The sequence below is a fragment of the Triticum dicoccoides genome, chromosome 2B (genome assembly GCF_002162155.2).
Source record: "Triticum dicoccoides isolate Atlit2015 ecotype Zavitan chromosome 2B, WEW_v2.0, whole genome shotgun sequence".
Classification (NCBI taxonomy): Eukaryota; Viridiplantae; Streptophyta; class Magnoliopsida; order Poales; family Poaceae; genus Triticum; species Triticum dicoccoides.
The window spans coordinates 68,888,086-68,904,708 of NC_041383.1; the positions used below are offsets into that span (position 1 = coordinate 68,888,086).

General features: G+C 43.6%; 1 protein-coding gene and 1 pseudogene across 2 annotated transcripts; one reads left to right on the forward strand and one right to left on the reverse strand.

The window, feature by feature from the left end:
• Positions 1-9,319: 9,319 nt before the first annotated feature.
• Positions 9,320-13,149, forward strand: LOC119362195 (phosphoinositide phospholipase C 2-like). Of its 2 annotated transcripts, none has more exons than XM_037627399.1 (8): positions 9,320-10,006; positions 10,361-10,496; positions 10,587-10,838; positions 10,930-11,171; positions 11,278-11,395; positions 12,052-12,198; positions 12,279-12,365; positions 12,621-12,914. In XM_037627399.1, the coding sequence occupies exons 1-8, from the start codon at positions 9,465-9,467 to the stop codon at positions 12,912-12,914; spliced, it is 1,818 nt and encodes a 605-aa protein (XP_037483296.1). In that variant the 5' UTR covers positions 9,320-9,464. The 2 variants fall into 2 exon arrangements, with proteins under 2 accessions (XP_037483296.1, XP_037483295.1); XM_037627398.1 differs by having other exon boundaries at positions 9,465-10,006; positions 10,927-11,171; positions 12,621-13,149.
• A 64-nt stretch (positions 13,150-13,213) lies between these two features.
• Positions 13,214-13,374, reverse strand: LOC119266140 (annotated as a pseudogene).
• Between the last annotated feature and the right edge of the window lie 3,249 nt (positions 13,375-16,623).

Below are 16,623 nucleotides of genomic sequence, written 5' to 3' on the forward strand. Positions count from 1 at the left end.
AAGTGCAGTCGTAACAGAAACCCAAGTCATAAACTTGGTTGAATGCGATTAATCAAGTTTCTGCAAGAGGGGCCTTACTTGTCAGTTGCTGAAACAAAAACAGCGGCCAGTTCGATGCCGTCCCTACCACGGTCCTGAATTTGACATGCACCACCATCTTACTCCATTTTCAGTCAAGAGATCTGCAGTGTATATGTGGTTGAATGAAACCGCCGAAATGAATGCATCCATCGGTTACCTGACTTGGTTTCTTCCACCTCAACTTACACCCTGCAACTTCGACCCAATAAACTTCGCAACAGAGATCCACATTAAAAACCTCTGTGTACTGGCTACCCGGAACAAGCAAGGTGGTATGGGGGGAATTGGATAATTAACATCTTCTGTTTCAGCGTTGCCTGAAGAAACTTGGACAGCAATGCATTGGTCTCAATCAGGCTTGACGCTGCAAGTTTCCAGGTGGTGCTCCGCTATTGCAAATCAGTGCTTGAACCATTATCGCGAACCACCGCTAAGAACAAATTATAGAGTATGAGAATGCTGAAAAATATCGCAAATAATACGACAAACTCTATGAATGATGTTCTGGGATGTTTATTTTTTGAAATATATATATATATATATGGACTAGAAAACAGAGTGGAATGATAACATGTCGCATCGACGACCCTATATCTCAGTTATTGTGAGGGGTATTGGGACCGTTCTTATTATGCATGGCCGTGGCCTAATAATGCGGATCATTTCTTTTTGTGCTAGTGTTTTATTTGCACCACCACCTTACGCTATTTCAGTCAAAATATCTGCAGGTGCATCCATCAGTTACATTTTTTTTTTGAGAAATCTCGCCCGACTTTATTGGTTGATAATGTTCATAGATACATGAGTTGGGTCATGAGGCAAGCCCAACCAAATATGTCTACCTATATCTAAGTTACCTTACGCTATTTCAGTCAAAATATCTGCAGGTGCATCCATCAGTTACATGCCATGATTCTTGGGCCTCGTTTACACCATGCCGCTTTCAAATGGTCACTGTGTATACAAAATAATATCCAGGGAGTGTTAAAATTGTGTTCTTGCTGTATTAGGACAATACTGTCCGTTTAAAAAAAATGTTGTGACATTTTAGAAAATGTTCATGATATTATTAAGAAATGTTCATGCATTGTTAAAAATATATATTCATACCATACAAAAACAAACATGTTTCAAAAATATGTTCTTAACTTTAGAAAAGTGTTTCGTACAATTCATAAAGAGGTTCAAGAGAGTTAACAAAGTACCACACTTTTCAAAAATATTTCCGTGACATTTTTTGAAAATGTAGAATTTTATGCATAATTTGAAAAGGTACAGTCAAAACATGTCCTAACACTTGACAAATGTTTTTGTCATTATAAAATTATATTCATGGCATTTATAAAATGTTAAATATGTGTTACAAAATTATTTTATTATAAAATATTCAATGCACATTTGAAAAAGGGAAAGGGGGAATGGATAAATAAATAAAATATATAAAATAATGATAAAGAGAAACGCAGAAAAAGACATAAAATACACTATGACACCTTCCAAAAACCGGGCGAAAGGCTACTAAAATCATTTCCCACAGTACAAAACGTCGGCACCACATGTGGTGTTGCGGCGGCCCATCAGGACGATCGCATGAGGCGACGTTGTACCATCTCCCTTACTCCCCCACTGGGTTTCGATAGGCACGCTTGTGGTTTTGTTCAGCGTTGTACTGGTTTTGGCTCGGTTTTTTGTAGGCCTTTTCCTTTTTTGATTTTTTGTTTTATCTTTGGTTTTCTTTGTTTCCTCACTTGTTTTTGTCTGCTTTTTCTGTTTTCTTTTTCATCGGATTTCTTCATTTCTTGCTCTGTTGTCACTTTCTTTTTCAACAGTTTTGTTGTCTCTTTATCAGTTTTCATTTGGATTTTTCTTATCTTTTTTTGTTTTCTTTGGTTTTGCTTTTGTTTTTGTCGGTTTTTAATTGTATTCTTTTTTTAACGCATCTAAAAAAGTCAATACACGATATACATTTTGAGTGTATCCATGAAACATCTTTTTAATACACCTTCAACATTTCAAATACAAGATGTACAGTTTTCTTTTGATATATGGTTTGGAAGACTTTTTCGAAAACATGGTGAACATTTTTCAAATACAGGTTGAATATTTTATTAATGGCAATAAACATTTGTTCGAAACTACGCGACATTTTTAACATAGTATAAACATTTTTAATATTTCATGTACATTTTTCAAAAATACGTGAATAATTTCTTTAAAAGTTCACGTAATTATTTTATGCCGATAAACATTTTTTAACCTGCGAATGTTTTTTAATTGAATAAAAAATGGTGTAGATCTTGAAGATTTAAAAAAATCATGATTAATATTTTTATCAAACATATTTTTTATGTTGACTCATTTTCATACACATTCTACATTTTATGTAAACACCAGGAACATTTTTTATATACACGATTAACATTGTTCATATACATGATTAACATATTTGAAAACTTATATTTTTCTATGCCTTCCTTTTTACATACACGTTTTATATTTTTTTTGTATACATCAATAATATTTTAGATATAGACGTTTAAGATTTTTCAAATACACGATTAACATTTTCTCATATTCTTGTTTTGAATTCTACTTTTTTGCATACACATTGTACTATTTTCATATGCATTAGAAATATTTTTCTATTGATGTTTACCATTTTTTTAAATGCAGTATTAACATTTTAAATTGTATGTAGAGTGAGTTTTATAATAGATATATTGAAAATATTTCGAAATATAAGCAAGTGTAAAAAAATGGAAGGAAAACTATGAAAAAAGAGCACCGAAGGCTTGTGTCCCGCGCTGGTCCGACCATTCTGACGTCTGCATTAGGTGAGACGTGATATTGTCTCGTATCAAGCAAGACATAGTTGTGCCCACTTTCAAGTTTTGGATTCCCTAACTCAAGTCTTAGGGGCTGTTTGGATGCCGCTCATACCTGCCCAGCCAAAAATCGGGGGCTGCCAATTTTTTGGCGCACAGTTCACCGATTCGGCTCAAAAACTGAACACCCGACCAACCATTTGCCGTAGATCCGAAATATTGGCTTTCAACCAAACGTGAGCCAATCAACCAGTCAACGTCTAGAAAATCGGTAAGGCTAGTCCCGGCTGTGATCCAAACAAACCCTTAACCTCAGTCTGACCCAGTAGTGAAATCAGAGGCCAACCCGATAGCTTGCCCTAAGAGCATCTCTAGCAGATCCGGTAAACACCCATCCTGGGAAAATTGTTTACGGTATCTCAAAGCAGGATGACGGACACTGAGACAGAATAGATCCAGTAAACGTATAGCGCATATTCAAACTCGCAATCTGCGCCACTGAAAACATCACCAGAGTTCATACATAAAAACATAGTTCATACTACATACCCGAGTTCATACTTAATAAAAACGGAAATTAAACATAGTTCATACTTAAACGGTGTGCATACTAGCATACTACTAGATCTACTCATCATCGTCGCCGCTGTCATCGCCGGGTGGGTTACCGTGGCGGTGATACTCCATGAGGGTGCTAGAGAGGACTTGCGAACAACGCCTCCACCCGTGCCGCTGCAGCTTCATCTCCGGGGTGGCCTCCTTGGCCTCGAATCACACCTTCTCCGCCTCCCGGCGACGCTTGATCCCGGGGAGAAGATGCAGTCGAGGCGGTAGAAGTTCCTCTACGCCCGTGCTCTGGCGCTGTGCGAGCGGGCGCCGCACGTGCGCGCCTGCCCCTTGCGCCATTCCTCCATCGGCGGGCGGATGGTGGGTCTCACGGCCTCTGCGTCGTTGCGGCGCTTGCAAGACGACTCCTTGCCAAGCCTTCCTCCGCCACCCCTCCCGCCGCCCGAGCACAGCATCTCCTCTCACCTCGGGTGGCTCAACTCGCCGGAAAACGATGTCGGAGCTCTCTCGATTTATCGCTAGAGTAAAAAAAATGTGGCGGAGGAGGATGAGAATCCTAAAACGTCTCGGCGGCATATATAGAGGTATCAGGGGCGGTTTACCGGCCTCCCGTAAAGATCTTACAGGCCGGATCGTTTTTATCAGACCTGTTCGGACCGGTTTTTTCTAACCGTCCCGTGGATCCACTTGAAAAAAGCATTCTAATGAGGTTTTACGGGATCTACTAGAGTGGCTCTAAAGCAAGCAGGTGTTAGTTCTCCCTCGCTCCCTCCGCAGTTTCAAGTCTTGAAAAAGAGAAGTCTTTACAGCTTGGAAATGACAGGCCCGTGGCAGCTGGCTGAAGCGCGTGACGAGAAGAAGGATATGCCAATTCTTTTCGTATTCCGCTCACTCGCTAAAAATAGTACGCAACGCACGTACCGGCATATTTTCCACTTCAATCAAAGAAAAAGCAAAGCAAAGGTGCCGACAGACACAAATGGGCCCGTCCGGGGCCTCCACATAATAAATTCCGACCCCGAACAGAAAATCGCAAAGGAAAGCACTGGATGCCTTGCTCTTGCTTGCCAAAGCTATGTCCGGCTTCATTTCCTTTTCTTTTTCTTTGCCTAAAAAAAAAATCGTCGTTTCCTACCGCAATTGGCATTGTTGAACTGCGGTGGCACAACTATCCCTCCTTCTGTCCCTATCCCAGCACCTCCAATGCGACCGTGAGCTCATACCAGGCCAAGACACGTGTACCGTGGCTAAGGCACACAACGGATATTTATGTCCACCGAGCGTTATCCATGGAAGATGGTGACTCCATAATGCATGTCGGGGGAGGGTGGGCCCCACACGCATTGCACACGTAGGCCGAACGCCGGCGTTTCTGGTAAAACTAGATGATACCCCGCACGTTGTTACGGAAATATCTTGTAATATATCTCAATGTGATTCATTGTATGAAACATATATAAAAGGATAAAACTGAAACTACATATACTTTATTATGTTTGATCACTATATAGTTGTAAAATGTTTATTAAAAATAAATAGAATAATAGAATAGAAATTCGCATGTTGAGATAGGTCTTTTTTCATGCAAGTTTCATGATGAAGTGGCATGCTTGCATGTTGCGAGACATATGATAATGAGTGTGGGGTTTTTCTCGTGCATGTTGTGCGATGATGTGGTACGCTTGCATGTTGAGAAAAATAGTCAATGGGGGCTAGCTATTTAAATATAGAAGATATGCCACACGTGGCCGGTACAATATAAGGGTTGACTCAGCAACACTCCAGTCGAGCACAGCCACCTAGCAGGCTAGCACAGCATGTCTTTGTCATATTCATGCCTGCGTCCTTGTCTCTCAACCGAATCCCGGATTCACTTAAACCGCCAAATACAAACTAATCCTAAATTATTACTATTGTTTTTCGACGGTGTTTATTATGCATGAGGCAAGGAATGAAAAAGTCTCCACGGATATTTTTTTGTACGCGCGTGTTTCTTTGGCATGATCATACATACATATCACACTCCACATTCAGGTGGGGGAATTCCCTTCCACCGAAAAAATAACTCAATGTATGAACGCAAACGCACACACTGTTTTTTTCTTAAACATTCAATGCATTAATCTTTAATTATGGTAGTACAACGAATATCAAAAATAATAAAAATTACAACCAGATGCATAGATCACCTAGCGATGACTACAATTACTAAAGCGAGCCAAAGACGCGTCGTTGTCATCGCCTCTCCCTCACTAAAACCGGGCAAAACTTGTTGTAGTAGACAGTCGGAAAGTCGTCGTGCTAAGACTCCATAGGACCAGCGCACCAGAACAGCAACCGTTGCCGTTGAAGAATAGCATGGATCGGAAAGATCCAACCTACAGATACACAAACATAGACGAATTACGACTGGATTCGAGCAAATCCATCAAGGACAGATCCGCCGGAGACACACACCCACCAACGATATTATACGCACCACCAGGACGGGGGTTGTTGAAAGAATATGTGGTGCAACCATGTTTGGTTTTGGTGATTGATGACAATCTATATGGACTAATTGTTGCCTTGAGTTGTATTTGAAGAATTTGTCCATAGGCTTTTCTTAAAATCCATTTGTTGGTTTCAAGGAGAGTATGTGATGACCAACGTGCTATTTAAGGAATTATCTAAAGATTGGTCATGTGAAAGGTTGATCAAGACAAGTCAAAGAGTGAATCAAGTTGATCAACACACAAAGCATACAAGATGTACCGAGAGGGATCAAGTGATCTCATGGTGGGGTAAGCATTGTCCATTACACTTTGTGTACTAACCCATGGTCTACGCGAGAGTTGTTTGTGGGTTTAGGTATGTTTTCATGGTCGTGCATCAAAAGGACGATATCATATAACCCACGGAGGATGACATCAAGTGGTGATCGTCATCAAGGTTGCAGTGTGCAAGTTCAAGTGGAGCATCACGAATAGATTGTGCTTGAAGCTTGTCGTTCATTGTGATGACAATGGACTTTTAAAGATGTGCCGAAGAGTAGCTCACCCATAATGGAGTATGCTCGAGCAATCAACTAGTCTTCATCGACCCAACGCAATCAAGAAAGGTGGTCCATCTTGAGGAGGACAAGATCGCCATCATCTAGCTCAAGTGGAATATGCGCAAGGCAAAGGTTTTCCCTTGACAAGTTTTCTATTTTACCGGTCTCATGGTGGTATTTGGAGACCGGGTTATAGGATCGATTGTCGTACTATCAAGGGGGCTCTCAAGTGAGTAGCTTGATCATATCGTTCGTAGAGAGCTCAAACCATTGCATCCTTGCATCATCTTTCTTGGTTCTTGTTTGTTTTTTCTCTGTGTGAGTTTTAGAGCTTTTGGTCATCTTCATGACAAGCTCGAGTTCATCGAAAATGAAGTTCACATATGCATCTTCTATGATGTTTTCGATGTTAGAGGTTATGTCGGTTCTTCTCTGTTGGAGGTTAGCTATTTGGATGCTACTCGTCGTCATCTATCCAACAAGGTTGAGTTTGCTCAATTCGGAGCTCATATCCAGAAGTTATGGCAGCTCTGTTTTTCTTGTTGCATCTGTTTTGCTTGGGGCTTGCTTGATGCACCCCTGCGGTAGTACCGCTCTGGGCAGCGGTAGTACTGCTTGTAAGCGGTACTTCTGTTGTCCAGTTCTATGGCTACCACCGCTGCTTTCTTGGGGTTCTGTTTTTCGTGTCGGGTTCAACTGTAGTAGGGCAGAAGTGAGGTGTGACAGTACCGCCTATAAGCGGTAGTACTGCCCTTGTTGGGCGGTAGTACCGCTACTACCGCTGCGCTATGCTCTGCCCTGCCCGCTCTGTTCCTGTGTTCTGCTTCTCCCGCGGTAGTACCGCTGGGATGAGCGGTGGTACCGCTCCGGCGGCACTACCGCCCCAAGGTTCTTTGCCGCTGCTCTATTTTCTTGTTATCGCCCGATGGAGCGGTATTCCCGCTCGTGTGCGGGCTGAGCACATAACGGTTGGATTTTTCCCACCTATAAAAGAGAGTCTTCTTCCCCATTGAACCTTATCCTTCTAGCTTTTGTTCTTCCCCATTGTTGACCTTCTTGATCTTGCTATCTCTCAATCCCTCCGATGATTCTTGCTAGTTCTTGAGGGAAAAGAGAGAGAGGAGATCTAGATCTATGTTTTCACCAACCAGTTCTCCTCTATGTGAGGGGAACCCCTTGGATCTAGATCTTGGAGTTCTTAGGTGCTCTCCTTCTTGTTCTTTCTCTCATTCTCCTCCCTAGCATTAGTTGCTTTGGCAGGATTTGGGAGAGAAGGACTTGGGCACTCCGTGTGCCCTTATCATTGCATTTGGTGCATCGGTTTGAGTTCTTCACGGTGATACATGGAAGTTACAAGTTGAGAAGCTTATTACTCTTGGGTGCTTGGTACCCTTGAGCTTGTTCCTCTTGGGTGCCTTGGTGCCCTAGACGGTTGGTGGTGTTTGGAGCCCAATCATTATGGTGTAAAGCTCTGGGCAAGTGTGGGGTCTCTAATTAGGTTGTGGAGATCGCCCCAAGCATTCTAACGGGTTTCAGCGACCGCCCCCAAGGGTTACCAAAGTGTACGGGTTCAGTGACCGCCCCCACGGGTTGCCATTTGTACGGGTTAGGTGGCCGCGCTCAAGGGTCCCTTAGTGGAATCACGGCATCTTGCATTGTGCGAGGGCATGAGGAGATTATGGTGGCCTTAGTGGCTTCTTGGGGTGCATTGTGCCTCCACACCGCTCCAAACGAAGATTTGCATCCGCAAGGGTTGAACTTCGGCATACATCGTCGTCTCGGCGTGCCTCGATTATCTCTTACCCGAGCTCTTTACTTATGCACTTTTTTGTGATAACCATATTGTTTCTTGTCATATATCTTGCTATCACTTAGTAGTTTATCTTGCTTAGCATAAGTTGTTGGTGCACATAGGTGAACATAGTTGTTGTAGGTTTTGTGCTTGACAAATCAACCGCTAGGTTTATTCCGCATTTGCTCAAGCCTAAATGGTAGCGCCTATTCACCCCCTCTCTAGGCGACATCCACGATCTTTCAGCTATGTTGGGAGTACCTTATTCCATCTTCAGGGAGTCGCCACCGTCTCGTCTTTCTGAGCATGACACAAACCTAACAAAACTCCAAGAAATATCTAAAAACAAAACCCTCCTGCCAACAAGGACCGGGATCCACCTTGTTGCCATGGCCCTAATGCCACTAGAGACAAGGCGGCAGGCGGGAGGAGAAGGCGATTGCATGTATGGAATTGCCTAGTATAGTTGGCATCTTGCATACACCCTATTTATGTGAAGACCTAGAAGATAATAAGCCGACACAACATGTTGAGATTGATGAAGTCTTCACAAACGTCATTGTAGTTGATGAAAACGTCTGCTCACACTAAATGCACATCACGAGAAGACCTGGAATAAATTCAAGAAAATGCGAACATCAACGCTAAGTCTAGACTTTTCTTCTGGGTTGGTTCCACCACAAAATACCTAACCAACTGAGCACCCTCACTTCACGGATGCGCGTCTGTGTTTTTTAGTGCATGTATTTGTAGTGTTAGTATTTGTTTTTCCAAAAAAAATATGAAAAGGAGATATCGACAATTCATATGAATCGAAGGGGGTATATGGTTAACATTTTATTTAAAAATTTGAAGTTTTTCTTAGACGAAATTGGAATTTTGATCTAATAGATTATTATTATTATTATTATTATTGAGCAAAATTGATCTAGGAGATGGAGTGCAGTTGAGTGCCATTTGTGTGCCGACAGTTAATTAACACCCCACCTCCATCCGTCTCCTTCCCTCCATCCCTTTCGCCTTCCCCTCTCTCCCCCTCCCCTGTTTCTCCCTCTACCAGTCTCCCCTACGGATACATCGCCGACGACCCAAGCAAGCAAGCCGCCAGCAGCAACAAACCAACCCAACCCAATCCCTGCCGGCCAAACTCCAAACTTCCAAAGCCATGGGCACCTACAAGTGCTGCCTCGTCTTCAAGCGCCGGTACCGCTGGACGGACGCGCCGCCGCCGGACGACGTGCGGGCGCTCTTCGCCGTGCACTCCGGCGGGGCGGCCACCATGGGCGCCGACGGCCTGCGCCGCTACCTCGAGTCCTCCGACCCCGACGCCGCCGACGACGCCGAGGGCGAGGCGGACCGCCTGCTGGACCAGATCCGCCTGCAGGGATACCAGCACCAGCGCGCCGGCCCGCGCCTCCCGCGCCTCGGCCGCGGCCAGCTGCTCGGCCTCGACGACTTCCACCGCTTCCTCTTCTCCGCCGACCTCAACCCGCCCGTCCGCCGGCCCCAGGTCCACCACGACATGTCCCAGCCCCTCTCCCACTACTACGTCTACACGGGCCACAACTCGTACCTCACCGGCAACCAGCTCAGCAGCGACTGCAGCGACGTCCCCATCATCAAGGCCCTGCAGCGCGGCGTCCGGGTCATCGAGCTCGACATGTGGCCCAACTCCGCCAAGGACGACATCAGCATCCTCCATGGCAGGTTGCCACGACTACTTTGCTGCTTCCTACATACTCCATTAGGATGCTATTCCCCACATCGAATCCACCGTCCACTAGCTTAGTCTTTCCTCTTCGATGCAATCGATGGAGGAAAAGATTGCGCGCCTCGATTTCGTAGGTGTATATTTTTAGACAAACAGAAAGCTCCCCTGCTCCATTGCTCGAATGAAACAAGGATGCAGAGTGCAGCACTCAGTTCTTAGTTTTACAGGAAAATAAAACAAATTCAGTTTGCAGAAAACGAACATTTCATAGGTGACTCGCTCACGCTGCCGATAAAATAAGGGGGGCTGAATCTTACACCGTGTGCTGCTGTCTTGCCAATTCTGAACAGGACTTTGACCACCCCGGTTTCGCTGCTGAAATGCTTGAAATCCATCAAAGACTATGCTTTCGTCGCGTCTCCCTACCCGGTTATCATCACACTCGAAGACCACCTTACACCCGAGCTGCAGGACAAAGTTGCCAAGGTAGCTGTACTTGCTCCTGAAATTTTTGTTATCTCCATCCAGGAGATCTGCACTTCTCTAGCTAACAGGTGCTTCTGAAAATCTCCATAGATGGTCCTTGAAGTGTTTGGCACCATACTGTACTACCCTGAAGAAGAACATCCCAAAGAGCTCCCTTCACCTGAGTCCCTCAAGGGTCGCGTGCTCCTATCAACAAAGCCCCCAAAGGAGTACCTTGAAGCCAAGGATGGTGGTGCCGCGAAAGACGGTGATGCGGAGCAGAATCCTGGCAAAGGAACTGACGATGATGCGGCTTGGGGAACAGAAGTCCCAGATTTCAAGACTGAAATCCAATCTGCTAAAGTACGTGCTTGGAGTTCTCAAATTTCTGCTCTCTTTTGTCCTGGCAGTCAGCAAGATTTTACCTACACAATTGTCTGTGCTCTGTCAGCAGGAAGATGATGCCTCAGAGAACCGTAGAGACGGCGATGAGGACGACGACGATGAGGACGAACAGAAAATGCAACAGCATCTAGCTCCACAGTATAAGCGCCTTATTACTATAAGAGCAGGAAAGCCAAAGGGGGGTACTACGTCTGATGCCTTGAAGTGTGACCCGAACAAAGTTAGGCGGCTCAGTTTGAGCGAGCAACAGCTTGCCAAAGCTGTAGTTAATCATGGCACCGAAATAGTGAGGTATATATCTAAATAAAATAGCTCGTATCATTTATTTCTATCTTTAATAGTCAGAGATCCTCTTTTGTTTAATCTTACTGAAGTTTTCAATAATTTTGCTAACAAGGTTTACACAGAGGAATCTACTGAGGATATACCCAAAGGGCACTCGGGTTACTTCATCCAACTACAATCCATTTATTGGTTGGGTGCATGGTGCTCAGATGGTAGCCTTCAATATGCAGGTGCGTTTCTGTTTCCGAGTAATCTATCCCAGGGCAATGGTCTTGCTTTATGCTCTGAACATCCAATTAAGTAAATCCAGTGGGAGTTGCAATCACATCACATATCAAATGGCAGAAATATATAGATGATTATAGTTATACTAGGTCAATGCGAAATAACCCTTATCTTCTTATATGAACTCAAGTGGGATGCAATCTGTGCCATATGTAAAATCGAGATAATCCACCTAGCAAGGGCTGACGATCAGCACATTTTGCAGCAGTTCCTGGACAAGCCCTACTAAAGAAATCAAGGACCTGATAACGTGCATTACCGACTTACTGTGATAGTTACTAGATAGGTTCTATTGCTGATGATTGGCACATTTTGCAGCAGTTCCTGGTCTCCTGTACAAACCCAAGCCCTAACTAAAAAAATCAAGGAGTTGATAACATGCATTATTGACTTGCTGTGACTAGGTGCTACGGAGTAGATAGGTTCTGATGCTCTATGTGCGTGCAATATTTAACATGGGAATGCTTTAGGTTCGGCAGATCACAATCTGTCATCAATTCGGACATACACTTGCCTAAAGTTGGGCAAGAAGTTAATGTTTATTGGTCATATGTCGTCCCTTTCGTACTGGCGTGTTATAACTGCATGATATTCCTTGCAGGGATATGGAAGAGCTCTTTGGTTAATGCATGGATTTTATAAAGCCAATGGTGGCTGTGGCTACGTGAAGAAACCGGATTTCTTGATGCAGTCCGAGCCGGAAGTTTTCGATCCAAAAAAGCCTCAGCCTGTTAAGAAAACCTTGAAGGTATGGGCTTTTTCAGGCATCTCTCCAGTTTTGTTTGTGCCACTCGAAATTCAGGAGACGAATGAAGTGCTGATTTTCAGGTGAAAGTGTACATGGGAGATGGTTGGCGGATGGACTTCAAGCAGACTCACTTTGACCAATATTCTCCTCCAGATTTTTACGCACGGGTATGAATGAAAACTAATTTGGCACATCGATAGCTTACAACCATCATCGCAACCCAAAAGCTCGATGAAATCAGTAACAAGAACCGAAACGCAATAACCATATCTCTGAAACATCAAACTGAATGCTGATAGATATCTTACAACTGTGAACTGCAATTACAAAGCTGAATGAGTTCAGTAACAAGAACCTAAAACAGTATCCATTTATCTGAAACAGCGTCAGACTGAACCCTGCATGTATCCGTTGGGTGACAGGTCGGGATCGCCGGCGTCCCGGCGGACTCGGTGATGAAGAAGACCAAGGCGGTGGAGGACAACTGGGTGCCGGTGTGGGGGGAGGAGTTCTCGTTCGACCTGACGGTGCCGGAGCTGGCGCTGCTGCGGGTGGAGGCGCACGAGTACGACATGTCGGAGAAGGACGACTTTGCGGGGCAGACGGTGCTGCCGGTGTCGGAGCTTCAGCCCGGGATCCGCGCGGTGGCGCTGTTCGACCGCAAGGGGAACAAGCTCCCCAACGTCAAGCTCCTCATGCGCTTTGAGTTTGTGTGATTTGGTCTGGTTTGGTTTGAGATGTTGGTGTGTTGGCCTGGTACCAACTCGTGCATTCTTTGTTCATCCTGTACATACGTGATGCGGTCTGTGTGAATACGGAGTGTACGGTTGTATATGTGAGTCAGTTGTGTAGACACGAGAATTCATCAACCCTGTATTTGTTGTGAGTGGCGTAATAAGGTATTTTACCATCACGTTTGTTGTCAGTGGAAATAAGGTACGTACGTGATTAGTTTTGTGTTAACTCTTTTGAAATATTCCGTAGCCAGAAAAAATTTGAATTGAAGGTATTGTAGGGCTTTACCCAGTCCCGAAGGAGAAGGAGCCCTTTCAGAAATTCTCAGTGGCCCTCCACAAAGGGAGAGCCAAAGAGGGGGTTTGGAAATAGTTTTCAACCAGCAATTGACGCGCCTCGGTATTACCTCACTAGCTGCGTCATTGCCCCAAGCGCAAAGATGCCTCTCAACGCCCGCGCCCCCCTCCCTCTTATAGCCGCGCTCTGCACCCAGCCCCTCGTAGCTAGCCGAGGTGGGACTAAAAACGTTCTCAGTCGCCAGGTTTCTCTCGCGTCGGTTCAGCATCGACCAGGCCTTTTCTTTCCCACGCTGCATCACTGAAGCTGTCCTGATGGCGGGCAGCGATATCAGTTAAGCTCTCAAGGCCCTGCGTATAGTTGCAGTTCAGTTTGCTGAACTGAAATATTTCTGTAAACGGCATTCCACTATTTCTTTTTTGAAAAACAAATGATAGATTCTAATGTATTGTACTCCCTCCATCCCATAATATAGGACGTCTTACATTACGGGACGGAGGGAGTAGTGTTTAGTGCGTACATTGGGTAATCGAGGTCTGTCCATCGGTCTCTATAGATACATAAATCTTGATCAACAAAGATGCAGTTTTAGTCTTTTAGATATAACCCTACTTTTCCTGGGGATATTCAGTTTGAATCTTTTTTATGATTGTTGATAGCTCTGAAGTTGAAAGCTGTTCCTAGTATTCAAGTTGTTTTCCATATTTTCTATGAGTTAGTCTGAATATGGGAGTTGCTACTCTGCTTCCAACACTGGACAGGTTAATCTACAAGAAAACCATACATTAATCTATGGGACGTGCTACGCGTCCGCCTCGGCGGCCCTTAGATCTGGCTACATCTAGCGGCCCTGTCTCATCGTCACTATTGCAGCAAAGACAGTGTTACATAACCCTTTGCAACAAAGCTCGTGTTGCGGAAACATTTGCATTTTTTTTAAACATAGGTTATGTTGCAGAATTTGTTTTTGTCTTCGCTTTTTTGCAACATAGGCACTGTTGCGGAAGGAACTTTTGCAACACAGACGATATTGCAGAAAATTTTGCAACGAAGATGGTGGTCTAGAAACGTGGTCGTCGCTGACTCGGGGATATTCTCGAAAGTTAAGAACATATTTTTAAAATGCATGAACATTTGTTTTTGTATGCTATGAACATTTTTTCAACATTGCACAATCATTTCTTAATAATATCATGAACATTTTGAAAAATGTCACTACGTTTTTTTTAAAATGGACACCTTTTTCTAATACCTCAAGAACAAAATTTTAACACTCCCCAGATATTATTTTTTATACACAATGAACATTTCAAAATGGCACGGTGTAAATTGAGGCCCAAGAACCAAGCCATTTTAACTGATGGATGCACCTGCAGATCTTTTGACTGAAATAGTGTAAGGTGGGAGTGCAAATAAAACACTACAAAAAGAAACGACCCGCATTATTAGGCCACGGCCATGCATAAGAACGGTCCTGCCCAATACCCTTCGCAATAACTGATATATAGGGTCGTCGATGCGACGGGCCATCATTCCACTCTGTTTTCTAGTCCGCATATATTTGAAATATAAATATCTCCTAACAACAGTTACAGAGTTTACCCGTATTATCTGCGATTTTTTTTGGCATTCAAATAATTTGTTCTTAGCGGTGGTTTGCAATAATGGTTCAAGCACTGCTTTGCAATAGCGGAGTACTACTTGGAAACTTGCAGCATCTAGCCTGACTGAGAATAATGCATTGCTGTCCGAGTTTCGGACGTTTAATATAGTCACGCAAGGCTGAAACAACAGGTTTTAATTATCCAATTGCACCAATACTACCTTGCTTGTTCCGGGTAGCCAGTTCCCATAGGTTTTTAATGTGGATCTCGGCTGTGATATATAATGCTATATTCGGTCGAAGTTCCCATTGGTTTCAAAAAAATGTTCAAGGTCTACACCAAAAATGTTTATACAATTTTAAAAAATGTTTATTGCCATAAACCAATTTACTTGGCATTTTAAAGAAAATATTGACATTTTTCCAAAAAATGTTGATGAAATTTTCAAAATGTTTTTACTATGTTAAAAGATGTTCATGTAGTTTATTGCCATTAATAAAATGTTCAATCTGTATTTTAAAAGTTTGACAATGTATTTGAAAAGTCTTAAAAACCATATTAAGAGAAACATGTACATCATGTATTTGAAATGTTCAAGGTTTATCAAAAAAAAAAATCATGTGTACACCCAAAATGTATAGTGTGTACTGACCTTTTTTTGCATGTGTTGTAAAAAGAAAACCAATAAAAACCTACAAAAATAAAAAATAAAACCAAAAAAAATCAAAAGAAAAAACCTAATGAAAACCGACAAAGAAAAACAAAACTGTTGAAAAAGAAAGTGACAACAGATCAAGAAATGAAGAAACCCAGTGAAAAAAGAAAACCAAAGAAAAATAAAAAAAAGGTAAAGGCCTATGTCAGATTTCGGGTTCCGGCAGACCCTCTAGGTTCGAACTCTGGGGTGCACGCGGAGATCGCACCTCCTACCTATCTATGTCTCGTCGCCTCGCAAGGATCTAAACTACACGAAGAACAACACATGGGACACGAGGTTTATACTAGTTCGGGCCACCGGGAGTAGGACTCCCCCCTCTTGCCTTGTAGGAGAAGGAAAGGGGGAAGGGGAAAGAGGAAAGGGGGCGCCGCCCCCCTTCCTTGTCCTATTCGGACTAGGGGGAAGGGGGCGCGCAGCCTGCCTGGCCGGCCTTCCTCTTCTCCCTTAGGGACCATGTAGGCCCATTAACCCCAGGGGGGTCCGGTAACCCCCGGTACTCTGGTAAAATCCCGATTTCATCCGGAATGATTCCGATAACCAAATATAGGCTTCCAATATATCAATCTTTATGTCTCGACCATTTCGAGACTCCTCGTCATGTCTGTGATCATATCCGGGACTCCGAACAACCTTCGGTACATCAAAACTTATAAACTCATAATAAAACTGTCATCGTAACGTTAAGCGTGCGGACCCTACGGGTTCGAGAACTATGTAGACATGACCTAGAACTATTTCCGATCAATAAACAATAGCGGAACCTGGATGCTCATATTGGCTCCCACATATTCTACGAAGATCTTTATCGGTCAGACCGCATAACAACATACGTTGTTCCCTTTGTCATCGGTATGTTACTTACCCGAGATTCGATCGTCGGTATCTCAATACCTAGTTCAATCTCGTTACCGGCAAGTCTCTTTACTCATTCCGTAATACATCATCCCGCAACTAACTCATTAGTTGCAATGCTTGCAAGGCTTAAGTGATGTGTATTACCGAGAGGGCCCAGAGATACCTCTCTGACAATTGGAGTGACAAATCCTAATCTCGAAATACGCCAACCCAACA